This window comes from Tympanuchus pallidicinctus, unplaced genomic scaffold (assembly GCF_026119805.1).
Source record: "Tympanuchus pallidicinctus isolate F22 unplaced genomic scaffold, pur_lepc_1.0 scaffold5, whole genome shotgun sequence".
NCBI lineage: Eukaryota > Metazoa > Chordata > Aves > Galliformes > Phasianidae > Tympanuchus > Tympanuchus pallidicinctus.
In genome coordinates, this window is record NW_026294769.1 from 12256159 (window position 1) to 12277535 (window position 21377).

At 38.6% G+C, this 21377-nt stretch overlaps 1 protein-coding gene across 11 annotated transcripts in view; it reads left to right on the plus strand.

The window, feature by feature from the left end:
- Window positions 1-21377, plus strand: part of FHOD3 (formin homology 2 domain containing 3) — a 360936-nt gene that overhangs the window by 300470 nt on the left and 39089 nt on the right. For all 11 annotated transcript variants that reach the window (XM_052704373.1, XM_052704371.1, XM_052704366.1 and 8 more), the window contains 5 exons: window positions 3060-3949; window positions 9555-9713; window positions 16013-16195; window positions 18649-18768; window positions 19115-19276. In XM_052704373.1, coding sequence (XP_052560333.1) covers window positions 3060-3949; window positions 9555-9713; window positions 16013-16195; window positions 18649-18768; window positions 19115-19276 — 1514 coding nt within the window. The remainder of the gene's footprint in view (window positions 1-3059; window positions 3950-9554; window positions 9714-16012; window positions 16196-18648; window positions 18769-19114; window positions 19277-21377) is intronic.

The window sequence follows — 21377 nt, forward strand, 5'->3', positions numbered from 1 at the left end:
AATTCTAGATAAGAAAACAAAAATTGCTGTACAGTGTGAAACAACCTCACTTCTTACTGAAAGAAAAGAGATGACCCAGTAACAAGGATTACCTCATAGTAGTGAATTTTCAGATTATGATGTTTATGTTTAAACACTATCACTTTTTTTCTGGAAGCATTAAGTTAATTTTGTTCTAAATTTAAGAACAATCTTCTTTTCAACCAGCTTTAAGATTAAATTAAATGAGGCACTTAGAATGTTGTTCTACTCTTACAGACAGTAAATGAGTATATGCGTTGGAAAGGCATGATGAATATGATAGATGAGTGATATTATTACACTGTGACAAAGTTCAAGATCTTCCAAGTGCAAATAAAGGAGAATAGGTTACAACTTTCCCCAGATCCTGATCCTTTCTCTCTAAATAAATGCATATGTACTTTTTTTTGTTAAAAGCTAAGAAATGTACCCTGGTAATCAAATAACAGCATCTTAAAATTGACATATGTTATCAGTAGGCCAAATATTTATTAGGCTGTGCTATGAAGTAGTTCTCATGTAGCAAGTCATTTGAGTTCTACTAGATAAGGAGAATCAGAAAGCAAAGGGAAGCACTGGTTTCCAGCAGCTATCAGATTCCCAGCTGTTATTTTACCATTGGTTCTACTCAGGTGCATTAAGAGCAAAGAAATAAAGACTTTGGTCCCAGCTTCTTGGCCAGCCTTGCTGCTGAACCTGACTTCTTATAGTTCTCATTTCTCTAATGGCATTTCACAACTTTATCACTGTGGATGGAGGGAGAGAAGTGAGCAATTAGATAGCAAGAGCAAGAGTATTCATAGCAATAGCATTTGAATAAATAGGGGAAATGCAGATTGACTAAGAGACCCCATCTTAGAGATTTTGTCTGGGGTTTTTTGATGAGAGTACATGGATAGTTGTCATAGTAAGAAAGCAAATCAACTGATAGTCCAAGTGCAAAGTTCTGCATCTGGATTTGGGCAGTCTTAAGCGCAGATGTAGGTTGGGCAGAGAATGGCTTGAGAGCCACCCTGAAGAGAAGGATTTGGGATTGTTGAGAGAATCAACACGAGCCAGCAGTGTGTGCCTGCAGCCCAGAAGGCCAGCCATATCCTGGGTTGCATCAAGTGAAGCAGATTGAAGGACGTGATTCTGCCCCTCTGCTCTTGTGAGATCCCACCTGGAGTACTGTGTCCATTTCTGGAGCCCCCACCACAAGAAGGACATGGAGTTGTTGAAGCAGGTCCAGTAAAGGGACATGAAGATGATCAGATGACTGGAGCACTCTCCCTGAGAGTGATGGCTGAGAGAGTTGAGGCTCTTCAGCCTGGAGAAGAGAAGGCTCCAAGGAGACCTTAAAGCAGCCTTCCAGTACCTGAAGGGGGCTACAGGAAAGCTGGGGAGGGACATCTTATAAGGGCAGGTAGAGATAGGATGAGGGGAAATGGGTTTAAACTGGAAGAGGGTAGATTTAGACTAGATATTAGGAAGAAATTATTTACTGTGAGAGTGGTGAGACACTGGAACAAGTTGCCAGGTGAGGTTGTGGATGCTCCCTCCCTGGAAGCATTCAAGGCCAGGCTGGATGGGGCTGTGAGCAACTTGGTCTAGAGTGAGGTGTCCTTGCCTATAGCAGGCAGGTTGGAACTAGATGATCTTAAAGGTCACATCCAACCCAAACCGTTCTAGGATTCCATGATTCTATGATAGCAGAAACCTTAAAGATATTTAAAACTCTTTAAGTATTGAAGACATCAGGAACATATGAGAAATAAACATGAAATGGAAGTATAAGTGAAAAGGCAACTGCAAGGTATAAATTGAAACCTTTAAGCAAAACTGGCCAAAAGGAAGGATAACAATAAAAATAAAATGTTTTAGAAGTAGAATTTTTAAGAATAAAATGTGTAAAGACTACAGGGAACAGAAAGAATCTGATAAAGAAGGTACATAAATTGTGAAGAATTATCTTTGTCCATATTTAACCACTTCATCTTTTGCCCTTTGGAAAAAAAGCACCATAATTTATTGTCACATTATTGGAAGTGATTAACAGTATTGTATTTAGGAAAATGTAATCTAAGATGCTTGCATCATTTATTTTTACAAATTGACTACTGTGGTTTGTTGTTTACAGTGCTGTCTTAAACAGATTGTTCTGTAGATTATAGTTTTAAAAAGCAGTAGTCGGAAAAATAAAGCTTCATTACAGTGAGATTCTAAATGGCTGTGATGTGGGAAGAAGGCTATTACGTTTTCAATTCCATCATATGCTACAGAAGGGTAACAGCATCTGACGAGAAAATTTTCAGAAATCACTAGAAGACTTTATTTAGGTGCATGTATTCTTAAAAGTAACTTTGAAAATCCTGCTCTCATGATTCTACTCACAAAGTTGCTCTGAGAGCTGTACCCGGGGTATGCAATCAGCTCTGTGATTCACGTAGCCCTTGTCATGAAGACAGACCAGGCACCAGCCAAGAGATTCAAAGTGCAGCCAGATGTGAAGAGTGTCCTCCCCTAGCGGTCAGAGAGGGAGGAGGGGAAGGAGGAAGCAGTTACATCTTGACCTTGAAGTCAGGCAGGTAAATTTCCTCTCTTGAGGAAGTTTTCCTTCCAGTTTATGGATTGATCAGAAGTATGATAGCAACCTGTCTTTTGACATGGTCACAATATTTAAATCCCACTTTGGATTACAAAATATTCTGAGCATTTATGCACTGTGTAAAATGAGCTGGGATAGGAAGTACGAAATTAAATCTGACAGATTTCAGAAGAAGCCCAAAATCTCAAAATCCTGAGTTATGAAGTCCCTCCTGAGCTAAACCAGTTATTTTCTGCTGCTGTTCCTGCTTTGAGAAGTACTCCCAACCCACTGGGATTGAGTCATATATCAGCACTCTCACTAATAGCAAAATTTCTGAACCTGTTGCTTACCCAGTTTCAGAGTAGTTGTGCATGCAACCCTAAAACGTTTTTCTTGTGGTGGGGAGCATTCTTGATGCTCTGGCTCCCTTCTCCTGACTTTTCCCATCTCTGTGTGTGTGTGATTGCAGGTCCATGGTCCCAGACCATTCAGGATGCTGGTGTGAATGAGCAGTGCAGCAACATCCTCAACAACAAGCGGTTTATGCTGGACATGCTGTATGCGCATAACAAAAAGCCCAAGGATGAAGAGGAGAAGGAGCTGGAGGCGAAGGAGGAAAAGAAGGAGACGGAGGAAAGTGAAGAGTCCCTCACTAGTCTAGCCAGTAGGATCTCTATCCTTCAGGCCACAAAGCAGGCCAAAGATGAAAGTGTCAAAAAGATGGAGATTGGAAACCTGGACAACCAAGGCAGCGTGAAAGCCTTTGCGGAAAAATTCAATAGTGGTGAGTTGGCCAAGGGGACAGCCTTGCCTGAAGATGAAATCAGTGAACAGGTCCCTGGGAAAACACCAGCGCAACCAAAGAAGGAATCTGACTACATCTGGGATCAACTCATGGCTAATCCTAGAGAACTTAAAATCAAAGACATGGATTTTACAGACTTGGGGGAGGAGGATGATGTAGATGTGTTGGACATGGATATGGGTCCTGGGGACTCCCTTGTTCCCCCTCCTCCGCCTCCACCTTCTTTCCTGGGTTTGCCTCCTCCACCACCTCCCCCACTGTTTGGATGTCCACCTCCACCTCCACCCTCTGCTAATTTATTGGCTCCTCCTCCGCTGTTCAGCACTCCTCAGGGTTTAGGGTCACCCCAGGTTTCTAGGGGTCAGCCAGCATTTATAAAGAAGAAGAAAACCATCCGTCTGTTTTGGAACGAGGTACGGCCATTTGAGTGGCAGTGTAAAAACAACAAACGCTGCAGAGAATTCCTGTGGTCGAAACTGGAACCCATTAAGGTAGACACTTCCAAACTGGAGCATCTCTTTGAGTCGAAGTCCAAGGAACTGCCTGTCACAAAGGTACAGCTCACATTCAGCTCACTCTTATTTTGCTATTGTATTGGTATTCATTTTGACTTAAATGTAGATGATTTATGCTGTTTATATGAAAACAGTGGAAATTACGGGATGTGTTTCTAGCTTGGTCTATGACAGAAGATATTCCATAACCTGAAACTAGAAAATGAGACACAGTGGTGTCTGTGCCAGGCCTATCCTCTTGTCTCAGGTCTATCAGTTCAGGGATATCACTTCAGGTGAGAATACCAACAAACTATACATTGATGCAGTTGTAGTTTAGTGCCAGACCAGGTATTTAAATATGAAGTATTTTCTGTTACATTTATCTAAAGGTCAGAGCATGATGATTCATATCTGTATTTGACAGTTCTTCACTTGGTAATATTTTCCTAATCATTGCATAGAAAGTTTAGAATATCAAATTTGTTCTGCAACAAAATGCCCACTCACATACTTTATTGTGCAGGATTGCTTTATAAGCTAGACCAGGTTTACAGTTAAACTCTGCAGGATTTTGTGAGGAAGGGCAGTTTTACTATTTTATTAAAAAATAGTGGTAAACAGGCATACTTGCAATCCTTAATTTGGACAGTAGGGCTATCCAAATTTTAGAATTGAAGCTGGTGTAGGAAATATCTCAATAACTAGGATCTCCTGATACTTAGCATTGTAATGAAATAAATTCATGAAAGCTGTTTTCACTGCTGTTTAACGTTGAACTTGACAACACAGATATTTACATTCAGTAAATATCTTACACTTATGTTTACATTCAGTAGGAATTAGGTATTAGTTGAAACATTTGTTTTTCATGGCTTCATAAATTCACTTCTAATCAGAGCAGTTAATATCAGGAAAACGACTTTCCTCTTCAGTTAAAATGCTAGTGAAATATACCCATCTCTCTTCGTTAAAATAAATAACTTGCTTGTATGTTTTATAGTGACATAAAAAATTACCCGTACCCGTAAGTGAATGGCAAACAATGGGTGCATGAATATGTGACTCACCTAGATCTTACTTATCACTGTTCTAAATTGAACTTTTTGTGATGCAAAAACAATTGTCATACATGCATTGCTTATAACTTCGAAATGTGTGGCATAGCACCTTAAGAACATATTCAGCTGATAGTTCATTTGGCAGATACTGAGATTCATTTCTTTCTCTCATTCCTTTTCTGGTGAGGAAGGAATGTTGGTGACATGGTAGTGTGTTACTTCTCATCTCTCTCCCTGTAAATACAAATCTGCCACAGATGGTTCATAGATGGAAAGAATGAGAACGTTTTCTTAGATCGATGAAGCATTTAATTCCTTGAATTTAATGTGGAATTATGACATATTTGCCTTTTCCAAACTTTAGCTGTGTGCTAAATGCCAATATTGGAATGGATTTGTCTGGTCAATTCTTAGGTTCTATTCTCACCTGAATTTGATAAAACGTTGAATTATTGGAATGTGAACTTGTTTACTTCTCCAGTCGTTTGTCAGTTATGTTCCCAAACAACTTCTGGGCATTCTCCCCACCATATGCACTCTTCCCAAACCTGCCTGGACTGCCTGATGTTTTGGCACAGCTTTTGGCTCCTAACTGAAAGATGAGTGAGCAGGTTTCTTTGAAATCAGTGCAAGTCTGAGGAATGATTTAGGTGACTGCTTTCCTCTTGGACACTAATACTGCTCTCTGCATGAGACATTATACTTTTGGCTTGCTTTCCATCCCGTCCTGTAACACAGACATAGCGTATCATTGTCTCAGTACAGAAAACAATGATGACTGAAAATTATACCAGTGGAGCTCCACACCAGCTTCTGAGAGTCTTATGTATTTTTGGTGAATACCAGCAAATCTTGCAGGGCATGAGATGGTCCTTAGATCAAGTGAGAGTGGGAATAATTAAGCAGACCACTGAATTCATAGAGGACTTGAGGTTTGGTATGAAGATTGCACTCAAATTAGGATAACTCTCGCTTTTTCCAGACTGCTTGGTTTATTTCCAGGAAGTACATTCCCCGTTGTGTCTAGTTTCTTGTGTCCAATGGCTGCAATCCAAAACAGGTTTATTCTATAATATTGTAAAGTCTGACTCACAGCTCAGTTGGTTCAGCTGAAAAAAAAAAAAAGAGAGCACTGAGCAACAAATCAAAAGTCAGACCTCCAGATTTCATAGCAGTAGATGCAAGCAGGTGCATGAAAAAGGAATAGTCCAGAAGGATAAGAGAAGCGAAGCCAGAGTGTGTGTTGGAGTGGGGGTTGGGGGTCTTTGGCTCTCTCCTGTGCATGTGATTTTATCCAGCTGTAACCAATTTTACTCCAGTTTCTAATCCTTCACTGTGATTTCCACAACACACAGCTATAAACAGCTACTTCCTGGCTTATGAGAAGTTTTTCATTAAACACAATAGACTGCAGTAAAATAAAACAGATTTTAAATTGTAGGATATAATAGGGGAATTTAAGGTAGAGGGATAGTTCTTGATTTTAGGAAAATGAATTCCTCTTTGGGCAGTATGCACGTTGATTATAGTTGGTGGAGCAGTTTTTTATTGCAGAATGCCTATTTTCTGAATTGGAGGACCACAACATTTTATTAGTGGCTAGAAGGAGTGATCAGGTACCCCTCCAAACAAGCCTAGAATTTCTTTCCTTCACATACTGCCAAACAAAGCAAGTATTTCGGCGAAGTACATCAAACTGTTAATTTTTCTGTAACAAGAAATTCAGTAGTTGCATACACTACTGAATCGAAAGTTACTGCCCAACCCTTCTGAAATCTGTGTGGTTCTGCAAGTCATTGAAAAGTATTATTTTGCTGATTCATCTATACCCAGTGGGACTATCAGTCATCATGTGCCCACAGGCAAAAAGCAAGCAAGAGTGAAAAATTAAGGAACTTATTTTCACATGTACATGTGTGTGTGTGCCTAGATACATACTCCTAGTAAAAATGGTTGTTGTAAGGTGAATAAATGCTAAGGCTTGTCATAAGTGTGGAACAACTTTTCTGAAAAATATTATCTGTTTGATATCCTTAGCAAAGTAAGTGGCAGCTGAATAATTCTTTTTCAAATTCCCATGTTAAATCCTTGCTAGTTAAGATAGAAACAAAAAGAAATTGCCATCTCATTATTAAGGGATTTCCCAAGTTTTTCTGCACTATTGATGCACATAGTTCTACAAGTTTAAACAGGAGAGAGATTTCTGTCTTGGTGCTCATATAAAATTGAGCACTGAGAAAGTGATAGAAATTCTTATGCGTGCTTAATTAAAGCAGATAGGTGGTTTTCAGACTACATTCTCACCAAACCACAGGTTACCTTCTGTGAGACTGCTGGTGTTTTTAAATAACCTATCTTGTCTGCCAAGCCTTCAGTAAAAGGCAACAGCATCTGGCCAGTTAGCTCTTATAAAAGTCTAAATTCACTGCAGTTCTTTGTACGTTGTAGGAATGATTTCACCACTTGATTTATATTCCATAATACAATAACCAGCAGCTCAAGGCTATGTATTGGCACTTTGAGATGTGAAATCAAGTGCACTAATGAACTAATAAAACGCATTCTGAAATCACTTAATATTACAGCAGAAATTGGTAGCTGTAACTCATTGTAGTAGTTAGGCACTTACATCTGTGTGATTTAATTGCAGACCAAAAGGAATTCTTTTCCTAGTGTTAGGATAATAAAGTTTAAACAAGTAAAATCTTTTTCTTCATCCTTTTGTTCATTCTGAAAGGATTTCTTTGTAACCTAGCCTTCATCCGCAGAAGGGATTTAAATTCTCATCTGCCACTGTTTTTGTAAAGAATTACTCCAGATTTTCATACTCAACATTGCAGCTGTAGAACTGGAAAATACCTCTCCTGCTTATGTCCCCAGTAGAGCTCATCTGTCTCTCCTAACTCATTGCTGAGGAGGGATTGCACTGCTGTGATTGCAGTTATCCCAGCAGTTGGCATGGGATGTCCCACAAATTAATATGTCTCTCTTGACAAACTTAGGAACCTAAACACAGAGCTGCAGATCTGTGGCTTACTTACCCATACCGCATGTGAGAAGCCTAAATTTAACTCCTTTCCCCCAGTCTCTTCCTTTCTGCAAGGATTCTTCAGAGTGATTCTGTGCTGCAAAAATGGCGGTGTAAATACAGAGGAGTGCAGTACAGACTAAGAGGAAGCAGGCTGTGGTGAGCGCCACTTGTTTTTATGTGGTCTTGGCCACTAACTGTGGTCTCAAGAAAGCAATTAATGGCCAGAAAGTAAAAATGACTGCTTTAAAGGAGAAGTGCTATCTCAGATCACCAAGCCAGCTCCCTAAGAGAAAGAGGTCTTATACTTAAAAAAGAAAAGGTTCAAGCAGGACTCAGAGATGCTTTGAAGCTGTTGACAGAAGAGCAGTTCTAGCAGAATAAAATGTCATCACAGTTGTCCTAAAATTTATCCTGTTTGTTCTGAAAGTGCCATTTCTTTATATTTTTTTTAAAAAAGCAGTAACATCTCATTGCATGGTTACATATCTGCCATCTGTGCTGTGCTGAAACATGGGCTTGTACACAGCGGAGCATGTCTCTACTTGCTTGCTTCATTGTACTGGTCTTTTCCCTACATGACAGTGCTTGGCAGCATCCCTCAACCCATCTCTCTTAGAGAAAAGGAAGGGAGAGAACAGAACACTTGCTTCCAAGCTTTGTGTGTTGAGAGAGAGCAAAAATGATGTAAGAAGCTGGATTGTGCTGTATGCTCTCATTTTCTCTCTCTCAATACCCCCATATACAATGAGCAGATCCCTTGTAGCAACCTGGCACATGATATATTCAGTTGCCAAAGAGGCACCTTTTTGCACAATGCGAAGAGAGATTAAAAGGTGTGCTGTGTCACGAAAGGAAAGACAACATTCAGCACTGTTTTGTCGTAAATGGTTTGTAAGTCACTGTGTACAGTAAGTATGCGTTTTAGCATTAGAAGAATAGGGACATGGAGGAAAAAGAATTCACCTTTATTTCAAGAATGAAGTGTAAAGCTTGTTAGTAGTTCTTTGGTGTTTTGTCTTTGCTGTCATTTAAAATACTGTCATTTTTCCTGAAGGTAAGCCTGAAATACCATAAGTTGTAAGGTAGAATATCCTTCCTTGTGCCTGAGGGAGAGCGGGCACCCCAGTGTCTCCATGAAGGCCTCTCTAGCTCCTTATCTTGTGTCCCAAGTGGATCTCCAGCACAGGAGAGGCCCTGAAAGCCAGCAGAAACCACCCTGCCCCAGCTGGGCCAGCTGGGTGTCAGAGGTTCAGTGGCTGCTCCAAGTCCTGGAGCCCTTCAAGCAGCCCTGCCCTGGGCATCCCCAGGCTCTAGCAGCTCCGAAGCACAGGGAGAACCCTCAGCTCATGGTACAGCCTCTGGCCTTTGTCAGGCAGTTTCCCAAGGCTGGCGATAACCTGTGTGTCTTGTGCTCGTCTTCTTTGGTCAGTATCTGAGTCAGCTTCTACTAGTGGTTAAAAAGGATTTGCACTCAGTGTCAGCACCCTTGCACAGGGGAAGTCTTTGGTGAAAGGAGTGACTTTAACAAACAGATTGGAGGGATAATTTTCTTCTTGTTCTCTTCTTGATCAAGAAAACTGCTGCAGATGGGAAGCGACAGGAAATCATTGTACTGGACTCAAAACGAAGCAATGCTATTAATATTGGCTTGACTGTGCTACCCCCTCCACGAACTATCAAGACTGCTATTCTGAATTTCGACGAATATGCCTTAAACAAGGAAGGAATAGAGGTAAGGAGCAGTCAGTGTCTTCAAGTCTGCATTTTCGATGTTTTATTGTATTCAGTATTACATATGGTATGGGCCAAATAATTAATGGAAAAGAGAAAAGAATATATATTACATCATTACAGAGCTGAGTCTTGTTAAATCAATGCAGTGTACTTAAGCAGATACTGGCCATTTGAAATTGGGAATGGTAGACGTGGATTTCTCTGCTTTGTTTGTATCTAAACTTGAATAACAATGGTGTTAATTCCTATTGAGATTTTCAGAGGATTGCCCATTATTCTAAAGCTCAGTTTCTTATTACCTTTATTAAAGCAATTAAACTTGTAAACAGAGCAGATTCTGCGTACATACATTGGAAAAGTATCTGATGCTGAGCACTCATTAAGCACCAAAGAATAGACTGTGATTTTCTAAAGCTGATGCAACCAGTGCAGTTTAATAAAGTTCATGCCCAGCTAGCTGTTGGAGTCATTCTAGATTATATATCTAATGGAAAACAAATACAGTGACCAGTTCTGCTCAAAATAGCATTTTGATCTTACTGTTGTTTGAAGAAAAGCAGTTGGTATAAAGATGATGTAATTTTTACCATTACATGTTAGACTTTGCAGATATTCTTACCAAGATCCAGGATGAGCTCTGCTCATTATTATTTTATGAAAACATTTTTTTTTCTGTGGAGTGTAAAAGAAGCCTGCTGCTCCCCTCTTTTTGTTGTGTTTTATTTTGTTGTGGTTGTATTCATTTCAAATATTTTTTTGAATAAGCCTTTATCATCTAATATGAGTAATCTGCACAACTGCAAATTTCAACCAGTGGTTGAACTTCATAGGTCTTGTATTGATTCATAGTTACCTTTTAGTGGTTTGGCCCCCTTCCCACCTTCTCTGTGCTGACTACAGAAGAAAATGACAAAAGCTGATAGAATGGAAGTGGAGCTGCCAACAGTTTCATACAAAAGAAATACTAAAGACCAAATATTATCCTAACTAGAAGGCATGGCCTGTTTACATTCCTACTAGAATATAACTTCTTCCCAAAGCTACATTATTTGCTGTATGCCTACCTTACTGATATTTTGTAGGTGATAAACCAGACTTAAAAATTAATTTTAGTGATCAACAAAAGTTGTTTTTCATCCCAGTTGGTTAGATTTTGATCTTTGGGGCAATTATGGTGACCACGAGTCTTACAGTGGCCAGTTACATGACCCAGCTCCATGTATCTACCACTATACTTTGCAGTACTGAGTGTTCCAGATGGGAGAGAAGCACCCCTCCAGCCAAATCCAACTCTCATACCACCAGTTAGACCTCAATTTGCAAAAAGTGTTTACCAAGAAAGTCCTGCATAAAATGGCTGATAAAGCATCATCCTTTGAATTGCTACCTTACTTGGTTTGCTCAACAGAGGCTCAACTGCTCTGCTTACCCTTCCAGTGCTACCATTTGTAGCTGGTGTGCCCATCTGCCAACCAGCTGTAGTGTCCACAATTGGGAGTGCCTTGTTCCACCACACCCTTATTTGGGTAGCCTTTCCATTAGCTGCCAGAAACCCGTAATTTAATTTAAAATATATATAATAAATGCATGCAGCTTTAAATTTAAGATTTCAGAAAGCAGAAAATGCTGCATTGTTGATATACCTGCCCAGTGCTAAAGAAAACATAATTTCTGAGTGTTCTGAGTGTCCACAGCTTGAAGCTAAAGGATGTGAGTAATCCTGATGTGATCATTCAGGTATTTAAAACTGAGAGAGAGGATAAATAGACCTGAGTCCGGATACTTTCTGTGTTGAGGGATGAGGCCTTCATTAGTGGGGAAGATTGGTTTTCATGGAGGAAAAAAAATATTTTCTTCTAAATGTGTAGTTCCATTTTGATTTATCGTTTGACAAGTTAAATGGCACAATGAATTCAGATTCCATTCCACGATTCTCAATTTACAGATTTTTCTTATAGCACAGCGTTGCAGAGTCAGAGAGACATGTAGCAAAACAGAGAGCTGGATTGAGCTACGTAGATTTAGACAAGAGGTACAAGAAAAAGCACAGAATTACATCGTCTTGCATCCTGCTGTTCCCAGTAAAGCCCTTCTGCAGTTTCCTGTACTGCTCCTTTGACCAACAGTGTGGATTAACTTTGTTAACCTCTTTTCCCGTTTTCATCTGTTCATCGGCTTTAGTATTAGAGTTAGATTGAAAGGAAGAGAGGATGTATATTTTAGATGTTTCATATTTTAGACCATGTGTTTGAAGTGCTTAGGTATCCCTGAGAACTGAGATGTGGTCTTAGAAAGACAGATGTAGTCAGTTTAGTGTGCAGAGCAGGAGGCACTGTAGGGAAACATGCTTTCAAAGGAAGGCACAATGTGTGTATATGAGCATGCGTCAATCTAGCTAAACAGTTTTTTTTGCCATCTTACATTTGCCAAAGTGGTTGTGCTTTCCTTTCTTTGAAAACTTGGCATCCATTGTGTTCAAATAACTTGAAACTCAGCTGCAAACAAAGAACTGGCTGCTTAGCATGGATGAAGGCTCCCTCAGAGTTAAGCAAAAAGGCAAGTTTAAAATCCTGGCATGTAATTTTACTTCAAGAAAAGTCCACCAGATCAGTCCTTGCTGTTGTCTTCAGTAAAGGACGCAAGTAGGTCTATCTGCTACTTTGGGAACAAGAATAAAAATCAAATTATACCAAAGAATATAATTAATTTAGCCAAGTAAAATGGTGGTAATGCTGTGAGGAAATTAAGATTGTATGCCTTGTTTTTTACAATGTAGCATTGTGATGCTGTGTATTACATGGATGAACATTGCTTTTAGTAAAACTTCTTGAAATGAAAAAGCTGTCCATGGGCGCTAGGTCCTCCATAACCAAGCAGTTAAGTATTTTAAAGGCCATGTGTTTGGAGTGATTACATAGCCCTGAGATGTAAAAACGGATAAGAAATGAGAGCTTAGTGTTACAAAGGCAGATGGGGACATTTATAAACAAACAAAATCCACAAAAGTTGGTTTTCAGAAATGATCAAAGTATTTAAATTTGTTCTGATAGTTGTCACCTCAGTATGTTGGCTTTTGCAGTTTCCAATTGGGTTAGCTAATGCTTTGTGAAAGACTGGTGGGGTATTTCGAACTATGCTATCTTGCTTGACCTGGAAAAATGCCTTTTTTCACAAGTCTGGACAGAGCACAGAATTGAATGAATAATACTTTGTTGGCTGTACTCTAACAGTCAGCATATCACTGCCCTAACAAGTTTCAGGCTTTATTTAATGGGAAAAAAGCTACCCTTTCACTCCTCGGAGAAAACAAAAATACTTTCTATGGCTTCTGTGAACAGCAATTGCATGTTGATGTATTTCAGAAGAGAGCTGAAGAAGTGGAGCAATCTGACTGAAACCATGGCTGTCAGTTTCTGATTTATAGAGATCATTGTAAAGCATTTTAGATGTAGTCCCTTCCTTTTCTGAATTGGATCTGTTTTTTTTAAAGTTCATATAAAAATTAGTGTAGGAAGCCTCGTATACTGTGGTGTCATGAGCTCCACATTCTTTTAGATTTTCTATTCTATTCCTTTGTATGTATATATACTTGTTTTCTCCAAGTAATGAGTATTGAATATAATGAATGTTGAATATAAACCACTGATGTGTCTCATTAGTAGATGCCTGAAAAAATGAAGTGTGAGAGCTTTTTTGGATCTGAATCTTCTGTCGAGACTTGTCAAATATCAGATAACGTGTATTTGGTTATGTAGCTTATGAATAGATGGGCTTTTAGCCACAAAAAGCTTAGGGCACAATAACAACCAGATATTTCATTTCCTAATTTTTTTAGGTTACTATTTGACTAACATCATACGTGAACGTTGAGCTACTCTTGCAATCTCATCAACAATGAGAAGCCCTTTATCTCTTGGAAAAGATAACTTAAGCGCCTCATTTCTGGAGAGGCCGTTAACAGTTTCTAATTTGGTCCTTCCTCACAGCCCTTTTTTTTTTTTGCCCTTCTGCAACTGTGAGTCTGTCTTCCTAAAGATTGGGGGCAGCTTGTGCTGTGAACCCCCTCTGAGGTGCCCACTTCATCCTGAATGTCTGAGGGATGGCCTGAGTCTTCCATGACCTTCACCCTCAGAGCCTTGTAAGGCCTTCCTCTGAAAAGTTTTTGGAAATTGTACCATAGGAGAGCAGAGTCCAGGAAATAACTAGTTTGATCCTTTCACTAAAAGTTCAAGGAGTAAAATAATTAGGATTGATGATCTAATGTGAATGAGATCCCCCCACCACCCTTTTTTTTCTTCATGTAAAGATTTGTGTACTGTTTTTCCTCAGAATTTTAATCTTTGACCCAAACAATTTTTATGAGAATGCCTGCAGATGAAATATGTGTGTGATACAGCGTTGTGTCATGTTATAGGAGGATATGAGTGTAGGGCTTGCCGATAACCAGTCTTCTTTTAACCTGCCAGGAGACTATCATGCTGGGGAGAACATTATGAACTGATCATTGGATTCAAATCTATTTATGATTTAATGGTCATATTAGGTGCCAGTAACCTTCTTCCCTATTGAGTTTTTATTCTCTTTTTATTGTCAGTGATGTTTAAAAAAATAGTAAGAAAAATAATAAGAAACTGGCAGGTGTTTTTGGATCTGAACAAATGATTCAAGTTAGTAATAGAGTGGAAATCAAAAATAAGAGCATGTTCCTACTTGCTCAGGATCACACCAAGGATGCCAACCAGCAGGGTAAGAATTGTTTGCCTGAACAGACTGAAAGCTCTGAGGAGTAAATAGCTGCTATGGGGGTGGTTGCACTGCAGATGGTATGAGTCCTGCCAGCACATGGATACAGCTCTGATCCTATCAAATCAATGCTTGCAGCAGCAGGAGGGATTCTTGTCATCTGGAACTACATCTACAGGCTCTTTTGCTTGGTGTTCCTTTTTTCACATAGTGCAGTGTACAGCACAGCAGACTTGCAGTACTTGGTCTCACAGCTCTCCAGTACATGGATTTGGATTTTTATCAGCTCCATTTGGCTCATCGTGCTTACATGAAGCACGAGGTGGAGGAGAGTCCCTTTGGAAGTAAAGCTTACTGTTTCATTTAGAAATGCCCGAAAGCAATGCAAAATCTCTGGAATATGGATCCTGCACCACCACAAAATACTTGTGGGATCCCTGGGTAGCTGCCAAAAGCCCTAGTTATTTGTAGGAGGCAATTGAGAACACTGCTGAAGTGTTAGCCTTCAAAAATGCATGAGAAGCATTTTTACATCCATCACATGGCTACTGCTAAACTCACCATGTAGGGTTGTTCCTGTGATCTTAATTGCAATTTTCCCTGGTTCACTCGGAGAAGCGTTAGCTTTTTGTTATTGTTTAAGATATATTTTTTTCAAAGGTTCTCTTTGAAAAAAACCCTCTTTCTGTGAGCTTAAGGCTCAGTCTCTCTTCTGTGAACTTTTTAAAATGATGTTGGCACAGTGCTGAGAAGAACTGTAAAAGCAGCTAGTTGAAATCTCTAGTTTGATGTTGTCACCTTAGTTACAGAGTTCAGCATCTGTGGGTGGATGGATACAATATCAACAAATACAATCAATTCTGAGCAGAACATTTTCCAAATAATATTGACAAGGGAAGGTAAAGTACTGAGGGGTATTCCTCCTCTTCTTTTTTTCATTGGGATAGGAATGGATTGAAAGTTCTTGTTTGTCATTAAGTAGAAGCTCATAGCTTTTTAACATATGTGATTCCTCTAGTCATGGGTGAAAGCCAGGGCATCTTATTGCAGTATTCAAGCAAGAAGGATTTATTTCTCTCTTAAAGTGAATGGCAGTGTCAATAGGAAGAACTGCTTCTCTATTTATATTTATGGAAGCCTGCATATGAAGTTGATCAGCAATAAGTTCCAGTTAAACAGATTGAAGATTGTTTGCTTGCTTCCCCTTATTAACATTATTTGCTTGCTTAACCCTTGTACCCTGCCTGACTGAGCAAGAAAATCCCTTGTTATCCACACTTAGGTGTAGCCCTGTACAAGGAGCAACTCGAAAAGATAGTAGGCCTCATTTTTATTTCTTCTGCAGCGGTTCAGTGCTTGCTGATCAAGGACTTCTGCCACTGACACAGAAAGAAGCTTGTGTAAAACCAAAACAACCGAGTGTCAAACAAGCTTGAATGACGTCAAAATGAAGCTTATCAGTGTTTGCTGTGGATGTGTGTCCATACCACTATGCCCCCCCTTTGTGCACATCTCAGCCCTCCACTGATGGTTGCCTTTTATCTCCCTTTGCAGAAAATTTTGACCATGATCCCATCGGAGGAGGAGAAGCAGAAGATCCAGGAGGCACAGCTGGCGAATCCTGATGTCCCCCTGGGCAGTGCTGAACAGTTCCTTCTCACCCTCTCCTCCATCAGTGAACTCTCTGCCAGACTCCAGCTCTGGGCTTTCAAGTTGGACTATGAGATAGTGGAAAAGGTGAGACGAGCATGCGGAGGCTGAGGGAGACACTGTTCCAAGTCTTTGCTTAATCCTTCTCTGTCCTTACTGTATATTTTGACTGTGTATTTTGTGGAAATAGTTAATGAGTCACTTTTGTTTCAGTGGCTGACCAGGAAACAGCTGAAGTGATCCTTCATAGACTGTTCCTCCTATGAAAGAAAATTAGGGATTATGTCTTCCTTCCTTTAATTAGACAGTAATGACATTGTAACAAAGAAGAGGGCTAAATCCTGACCACATTTTTTCCAGATGTTGCTATTCAGGAGATGTATAGTTTCAGGCAGTAAGAATTTTTCCGTAGGTGAAGATTGAATGGACGACAGAATTCACTAATGTATTGTGAGAGTACTGATCTTACATCCATTTAAACTAAGGAGAACACTGTTAATTAAAGTTATTTCTGTATGTAACTCTCAAAATTATTAACAAAAGATAAGAGCATCCTTCAAGAGTATTCTTTTCAATTGTATCAGGTCCTGTACCAGGACTACTGAATTCATGACACACGTGGACTTGAGTTCACTTATGCATGCACACTGAACATTTACCTTACATTGTTTTTTATATTGACATTACATTTATACTTTACATTATGTCTCTCTGCCAGAAATTCAGGGCCAGTTCTTAAATTTGATTTCAAGTATAACTTATGGTTTAAAAAAAAAAGGGCGGTGAGGATGTTATGTGATAGCGAAGGATACAAGATTTTTCTGCATTATCTATTTGTCTTCTCTAGGTAACAGATGAATTTTAAAAGAGGGCAAGAATTACCATTTCTTTTATTTATACATTGTCTAACACACCGTTTGTTTTGGTGTTGATTTTTTTTTTGTTGGTTTGCTTTGTGTTTTTTTACTACAGTAAACTGAGAAACTTGGAGTAATTATAAATACAAACTGTGTAGAAGAGCACTGAGCACTTGTACACTTTCGTACACATGAAAGCATACAAAATGGCCTGCTTGGAAGCTTTTTATGCATCCTTTTTATGCATCCTCAGTCTATTTTAAATGAACCTTTTAGGAATTATTTTTAAACAGTTTGCAAATTGATGCAGGCAAAATGCATATAAAAGTCTGTGTTTACAGCAGTTTTATAGCAATGCGATTTCATCTCCATAATTCAACAAAACAAAAAAATTCTGAGTAGTAAATCAATTCAAGGAATTCTATGCATTAGTTTATTGCTTTTAATTTAATTTGATAATGTCTTGGATTATTTAGCAATTCCCCTATGAAGTATGCATAACTTTGGTTACTGTGCCATCTCTTAAATTATGTAGAATTTGACATACTCTCTAGTCACAGTAGTGAGAAGAAATGCATGGGGTTTTTTTTAATCTCTCTGCTTTTTTTTATGGTAAAATACCACTACAGATTTTGAACAACCCATTGCGTTTCCCTGACACAGTAAATTGTGCTGTTATTTTCCCTCTTGGTCTAAAATAACAGCTTAATTTTTGGCTTCTTAGCTCATAAAAAGTGTAGTAATTTGGGAAAAGAATGCTTCCCAGAGATGCTTAGAATTGCATTTGGTGATAGGAACAACGTGAACTGTTACTGTGCACATAAAATAAATAGCCCTGGCCCTCACACAAAGATAGACATAAACTCACTCATCTGAATTGCCTTCACTGTCTTCCTTTGAACTCTCTTGTGTAGTGCACTTCCCGAGGTAATGGAACAGAATTTATGTTTTTAAGTCTTATCAGTTTACATACCTATTCTCAGATAGCATGTGTGAATGGAACCTGCATTAAATTAAAAGATCAAAATGAGACCCACTTTTAAAGCTTCATATTTGCAGTAGTTTTTTTAGTTACTTTGGTGTGGGCTTTTTTTGTGTTGTTTTTTTTTTTTGTGTGTGTGTTTTTTTAAACCGGATTTAAAGTTGCATGAGCATAAAGTGCTGTCTAAAACTCAGAGGTGGCTACTGTTTGAAGAAAGCTTTAGGATCAGGCTATGAACATCAATTCAGCCAGGGTTTTAACTCTTTTTTTTGTTGCTGTTGTTTATTTGTCTGAAGATTAGAGATTGTTGAAGATTATAGAGAATAGTTATAAAAAGCTCTTTTATCATTTGGGATAGGACAGTATTCATGCCTCTAATTCAAGTGCAACAGCCCCTTTACTAATATTGCCTCTCCTATTTGGAAAACAGTCATAGAGCAATCCTGAGTACAAATAAGTTAATTGCATACATAAGTAAACAACACTGGGGGAAGTATTTTATGTATTTCTTTGCTCTGATTGATTAACTGGAACATGAAAGAAAGCCATCAAACATGGCCAGTTTACACTGTGCAAGATTGCAGTTCAGGAACTTGTTGCAGTTATTAATCTAAACTATTAAAAAGTAATAGTATTAAGAAGAATAGAAGAAACTATAGACAACTGCAGCCTTTATTTTCTTGTTTCTTTTCTCATGGCAGGAAGTTGCAGAACCACTTCTAGACCTGAAGGAAGGAATGGACCAACTGGAGCACAATAAAACTTTGGGATTTATCCTTTCTACTCTACTAGCCATTGGGAACTTTCTGAATGGAACCAATGTAAGTCCAACATTTCCCCTGGAGCTTTTCCTTCAAAAAACAGAAGTCAAAGCCATAGTGACAGTTACAAGTCAGTATTTATTTCTTACAAGGAATGTCAATTAGAAAACTAATTTACTAGTTCTAGTTCATGGAACTAGTGTTCCACGAGTGCTCTCTGTCTCTTTCTGCATAACCTGAAAGAAATTTAAAACTAGGCATTCCCTCATGTAAGTTATTTGAGTTCTTCTGATGTAGAATTCTTCTTCTTTCCCCTATGCTTCTACTTGGGCATTTTCATGTACTAACCTGCATGGCAAAGAGTAACATTTTTATTTTTATTTTCTTCTTGTTTTCCCTCATACAGGCCAAAGCTTTTGAGTTGAGCTACCTCGAGAAGGTTCCAGAAGTGAAGGACACGGTGCATAAACAGTCCCTTCTGCACCACGTCTGCACTATGGTGGTGGAAAAGTTCCCAGACAGCACTGATCTTTATTCAGAGATTGGAGCCATCACTAGGTCAGCCAAGGTATGTCTGGTGGATGTATATATGTAACCCATTAATGGATTAAACTTGAGATAACCAACATAAAAATGCTGGTTAATAATTCGTATCTAGTCCAGTGTTTTGATTCTGACAGTTGCCAATACTAGCTACTTGGGAGGAGAGCACATGCAGCTTTGAGTAGATCTCTCCTGGAGAATCTTTATTTCATGAATCATAATACTCATTATATGCATCAGATGGGGGAATTACTTATTTTTCAAAAACCATATTGTTTCAATATTTTGAGAGGAAAAAAAATCTGTTATCCAATTGTTTTTTAAACATCAAAAATCAAGTCATATTTTGGCTCCTAGAAAAGTACTTGTGACATTGAATTCCACAATCTAATTTTGCCTGTTGTTATATTTGCCAGCTTCAGGTTTTACTTTCTTTAATATATTGAACAGTATAAACTTCTTTTATCTCTATATTTCATGGAATCATAGAGTTATTTAGGTTGGTCATCACTCATTGCGATGCCAAATAAAAGCAGTCTGCTGCCTTGCCTGCATTTCAAATAATCCTTCTACAGTTTTTTTTAGAGACAGTTTTCACAATTTTTCTTTATCTTCCCTTTTGGGATGGGTTAAAACACAGTATTCCAGCCCGTAGTTAGTGATGTTACATGCTTACTACATTTGCCCATCCTGCCTATGCTGTCTTTTGTGGGTTACCTGAGATTTTATTTGTGTTTTTTGACTGTTGCCATCCTTCTGATACAAGTCATCTTTGCACTGCTCTCAGGGGCATCCAGACAGCTCATCAGGCTTTTAGAACTCAACCAGATACTGAGTTATTCCAAGTTAGTGCCTTCTAAGTATACTTCATTGCGATTCAAAGTAATTACCATGGTCAGCTGAGGCAGTCTGATTGCTCATCTTTTAAATCCCTTGTAATCCTTTGAACTCAGGGCTAATCTGAGTAATTTCTTGCCATCTGTAGATTTTACCCTCTCAGCATGCTTCCTTGTTTCCAGACAATTTTTAGATTTGTAGCACAAACCACAAGACACCTACTGTTATCTTTGTCATCAGTTGACAATTAATATGTATGAATTAGTTGTTTTCTTTTGTTCTCTTAGCCTTGTGCTCCATAAATTATCTCCCCTGAGGCTTCTTGTAAAGATTTTGAAAGTCCAGTTTTCTTTATGTGTTCTTATCTGCTTATTGTTATATAAACATATTAGATACCTAGTGATAGTGATTTTTTTATGTTGTTTTGTTCTCCTGTTTTTATTTATTCTTTCAGACGGATTACCTGATACAGTAATAAAGCTAGAAGCTGTGCAGTCTTCTGAATCTCCCTTACTGTTTTTGAAAAAGATAGGTGAAACTTCTGCTGTCCTCTCGTTCTCCAAGTTATTAAGTGTAGTGAAAGCATACCCATTTTAGTCAGTTACTGAATTACTTTATTCTAATTGCCTTTAGAAATTCTTCTCTTCTGGTTGTTTGCTGCTTTGTAAGCTGTCTTCCTCCAGCACATTTGTTTCTGTAATTGAATACTTGCTGTTTGTTTGTGTCTGCTAACAAATAAAATGCAGAAAATAAAAGCAAGTACCAGAATTGGTTCTCCCCCTACATGCTCCTTACATAATGAAGTTGGATAAAAAGAGTTCATCTTCCTTCCCTCCCCTAACTTTTGTCTTCCTCAGTTTCTCTCCTCCTCAGTCATCCACGACCTCCTACATGTTTTTCTTTCTTTAGATACCATAAGGGAATTTGTGGTTTTTGTTTTATATCTTTAGATATTTGTTCTTTGGACTCCATCTCTCCTCTACTGGTTTTCCTCTTGTACAGCCTATGTTTAGGCTGTGTTTTATTGCCTTCACTAGGTCTGGTTTCTCATGCTGAGGATTCTTTTATTTTTGTTGATTTTGTTGAGTGATTCTTCGTATATTAAAACTTAGGTGTATTTGTTTGTCCTTTCTCATTGTTAAGAAATTATTTCACTTTTTTACATAAGTTAATCGCTAAAATGAAAATCACCACAAGAGAGAATAGCTGCCACCACATTTTCTAAAATCCACACCACCGCATACTGGGTACTCTCACGTGGATCTTCTATTTCTGTTTTTCAGCCTTAG